This window comes from Oncorhynchus keta, chromosome 11 (assembly GCF_023373465.1).
Source record: "Oncorhynchus keta strain PuntledgeMale-10-30-2019 chromosome 11, Oket_V2, whole genome shotgun sequence".
Classification (NCBI taxonomy): domain Eukaryota; kingdom Metazoa; phylum Chordata; class Actinopteri; order Salmoniformes; family Salmonidae; genus Oncorhynchus; species Oncorhynchus keta.
The window spans coordinates 46,017,318-46,020,889 of record NC_068431.1 but is presented as its reverse complement, the minus strand read 5'-3'; the positions used below and the strand labels follow the sequence as shown (position 1 = coordinate 46,020,889).

Genomic DNA, 3,572 nt, shown 5'->3' with positions numbered 1-3,572 from the left:
GGCAGCAGAACGTTCTCCACGGCGTCCCCAGACTCTGTCACGTCTGTCACATGTGCTCAGTGTGAACCTGCTTTCATCTGTGAAGAGCACAGGGTGCCAGTGGCGTATTTGCCAATCTTGGTGTTCTCTGGCAAATGCCAAACGTCCTGCACGGTGTTGGGCTGTAAGCACAACCCCCACCTGTGGACGTCGGGCCCTCATACCACCCTCACGGAGTCTGTTTTTGACCGTTTGGGCAGACACATACACATTTGTGGCCTGCTGGAGGTCATTTTGCAGGGCTCTGGCAGTGCTCCTCCTACTCCTCCTTGCACAAAGGCGGAGGTAGCGGTCCTGCTACTGGATTGTTGCCCTCCTACGGCCTCCTCCACGTCTTCTGATGTACTGGCCTGTCTCCTGGTAGCGCCTCCATGCTCTGGACACTACGCTGACAGACACAGCAAACCTTCTTGCCACAGCTCGCATTGATGTGCCATCCTGGATGAGCTGCACTACCTGAGCCACTTGTGTGGGTTGTAGACTCCGTCTCATGCTACCACTAGAGTGAAAGCACCGCCAGCATTCAAAAGTGACCAAAATATCAGCCAGGAAGCATAGGAACTGAGAAGTGGTCTGTGGTCATCACCTATTCCATTTGCACAACAGCATGTGAAATTTATTGTCAATCAGTGTTGCTTCCTAAGTGGACAGTTTGATTTCACAGAAGTGTGATTGACTTGGAGTTACATTGTGTTGTTTAAGTGTTCCCTTTATTTTTTGAGCAGTGTACTTGGTGTTGGTACGCAGCTGCACGACAAAATCCTCTTCCTTCTTCAGTTAGCCAGCTGGCTTGCTGCCTGGCTCACGCCATTTGCTGTCAGTGAGAAGGTGTAGTCACTAGTTACCACAGCCACAAAGACATAAACCCCGCCTATTTCTACAATTGATTTTATTAAAATGTTATTGGAAACCTAACCCTTACCCCACTGTTAACCTTATGCATAACCTTAAATTAAATTCACAAAATCATGTTTGTAGTTTCAAAAACGTTTTCGATATAGACAATTGGGACTTTGTGGCTGCGTTATCTAGTGGAAACCGATGTGGGGCTGGTGAGAAGCCATCAAAGTACAAGGAAGGTAACGTTACATAGCTAGCTACGTAACCTAACTGGCAAGGTGAGATTAAAGTGAATTTGTACAGAAATAGACTAAACAAAAGTGACTTGGTTCGTACAACCTCAAAAGGTAGCTAGGTAACTTTAGCTTGATGTAGTTAGTTACTAACGGTTAAACATATCTAACATTACTATAACGTTGTTAGCTTGCTAGCTAGCCTACTGCTGGCAGCTTTTCAGTTGGCTAGTTAGCTCGCTCGCTAACCTTACATACACTAGCAAAAATATTTTTCTAGCTACAGTAGTCTACATCTACTAAGGTAATTGGTACGTCCTTTTGTAACTCGCTATCAGTCAGCTAGCTAATGTACTAGCAAATATACTAGTCAGCTCCGACCCTAGCCTGGCTGCAACAAGCTAGCTAATGTTAGCCCCTAAGAGCCAAGAGTGTGCCAGAGAAAAACCCCAGGACTCCAATTTACTATAACTTTTCAAATGAGATCTTAATAGCTATCTAACTCCTCTTAATTTTGGTTTTAGAGACTGAAGAAGCTGCTCTGTCACCGTGTGAGTGCGGAAGAAGAGTCCTCCAGGAATCCTCATTTACACTTGATACACACCTTTCTCTGAAACAGCTAAGTCAAGACTGTGTCTTGTTAGCTACCATACAAAAATGGTGAAGATATTTGTTGGAAACGTGAACTCCTCAACCACAGAACCAGAACTGCGTACTCTTTTTGAGAAATATGGTCAGGTGTCAGACTGTGACATTCTGAAAAACTATGGCTTTGTGCACATGAATGAGGAGGAGGAAGCCCAGAAGGCAGTGGCAGAACTCCATAAGCATGAGCTGAATGGGGCACCCATCACTGTGGAGTTTGCCACTACAAAGGTCCGCAATGCCACCAAGATCTACGTTGGGAATGTCCCTGAGGGGACCACAGCTGCTAAGATAAGAGAGCTCTTCCAACCGTTTGGTAAAGTGGTAGAGTGTGACATTGTGAAGAACTTTGCCTTTGTGCACATGCAGAGAGAAAATGAGGCCTATGAGGCCATTTCCAAGTTGAACCACTCTAAAATGGAGGGCCAAAAGATCTTTGTATCCATCTCCCGCAACAATCAAGCCAGAAATGGCAGAGGGGATGACTACCCTCACCACTATCCACCTCACCCACACGACGCTCCTCACTACCTCCCCCCTCGAGCTCTACACGGTGACTACTACCCACCTCGTGGTCGCTATCCCCCTCCTCCTCCCCTTCCCCCACCCCCTCCTAGGGCCTACTATGAGTGTGACCTCTATGAGAGGCGTGTCCTCCATGACCCATACTCTTCCTCCTCACGTTACTATGAGCAGGATCCTTATGAGCGACGGCTTCCCCCACTCCCTCAGCGGCCACTTTCTCCCCCCCTTACTTCCTGTTATTACCGGGAGCGCAGCCCCCTGGCTAGCTGGTCTCCACCCCCACCTTCCTCTGCCAGCTATGCCCGAAGGGGTGCCGGGCGAGATTTTGTTGGTGGCAGCTCTGTGCCCCCTCCTTCCTCTATGTGCTATGCTCTGGGCTCAGGCTTTGATAAGGATGATTACTTTGAGGAGAAGTACTCCAATGGTTTTGGTAGGGGCTACTAAGGGCACTTTTTGAAAAGTATTTTTGGTGGAAGATGCTGTGTATGAGTATGTTGGCAATGAGTGCGCAGTTTTTTAGAAAAACGGGTAATAGGAACAATACCGTTCATTCATAAAGCTTACTTGTCAAGTCAATAGCACACTTAATTGATTTTGACCAGTTTTTGTTGATCATGAATAATCACCAGCCATATCAGCAGTCTTTGAATGCGTTTTATATTAGTTTTTCATTGTTGCCAGATTTTTAGACTTGAGGTGGTAAGCTTGTGTCTTTGAATGTTTGTTAATATTAATGTCATATTTTGCATTTTTGAAGGAGTTTAGGATTTTTAAAAATGTAGTATAGGAATTATATTTTGTGTAGTCGGCCCTACATCAGGGGTCCCCAATTACATTCAGCCGTGGACAGATTTTTCTTTCAGCGGAGGGTTGGAATGCCGGAACATAGTTATAAATTTGTACACTGAAAATTGCTCATCTCATCTGAAGGCCTTGTCACATTCAGTGCAGCATCATAGGATAAAGCATTGTCTCCGAAACGAAACCCGATACGACCGATTCATCGACTTGACGACTAAATAAAAAGATAACCACCGAAAAATTGTTGCACCTCCGGAGTCACAGCCTGTATATCTATTTGACATTATGCATATGAATCACTCGCTGTCCGTAGAGTAACAAGTCCTTTTTGTTTTTGTATAAAATGGATGTAATCCAAGATAAAATAATTGAGAAATCTACGCCTATAAGGACAAATCTGACTTGTTTTTATTAGAAGAAATACATGAACAAATGTCTTGATCAACCGCTGTTGTCATTTGGCCGCTTAAATAAATGTTCGACCTCTGA

General features: G+C 45.2%; 1 protein-coding gene across 2 annotated transcripts; it reads left to right on the top strand.

Annotated features, from left to right (window-relative positions):
* The first annotated feature begins 913 nt into the window (after positions 1 to 913).
* Positions 914 to 3,572, top strand: LOC118390357 (RNA-binding protein lark-like). 2 transcript variants are annotated; one of them, XM_035780822.2, is made up of 2 exons: positions 914 to 1,118; positions 1,637 to 3,572. In XM_035780822.2, the coding sequence occupies exon 2, from the start codon at positions 1,770 to 1,772 to the stop codon at positions 2,724 to 2,726; it is 957 nt and encodes a 318-aa protein (XP_035636715.1). In that variant the 5' UTR covers positions 914 to 1,118; positions 1,637 to 1,769; the 3' UTR covers positions 2,727 to 3,572. The 2 variants fall into 2 exon arrangements, with proteins under 2 accessions (XP_035636715.1, XP_035636714.1); XM_035780821.2 differs by having other exon boundaries at positions 914 to 1,157.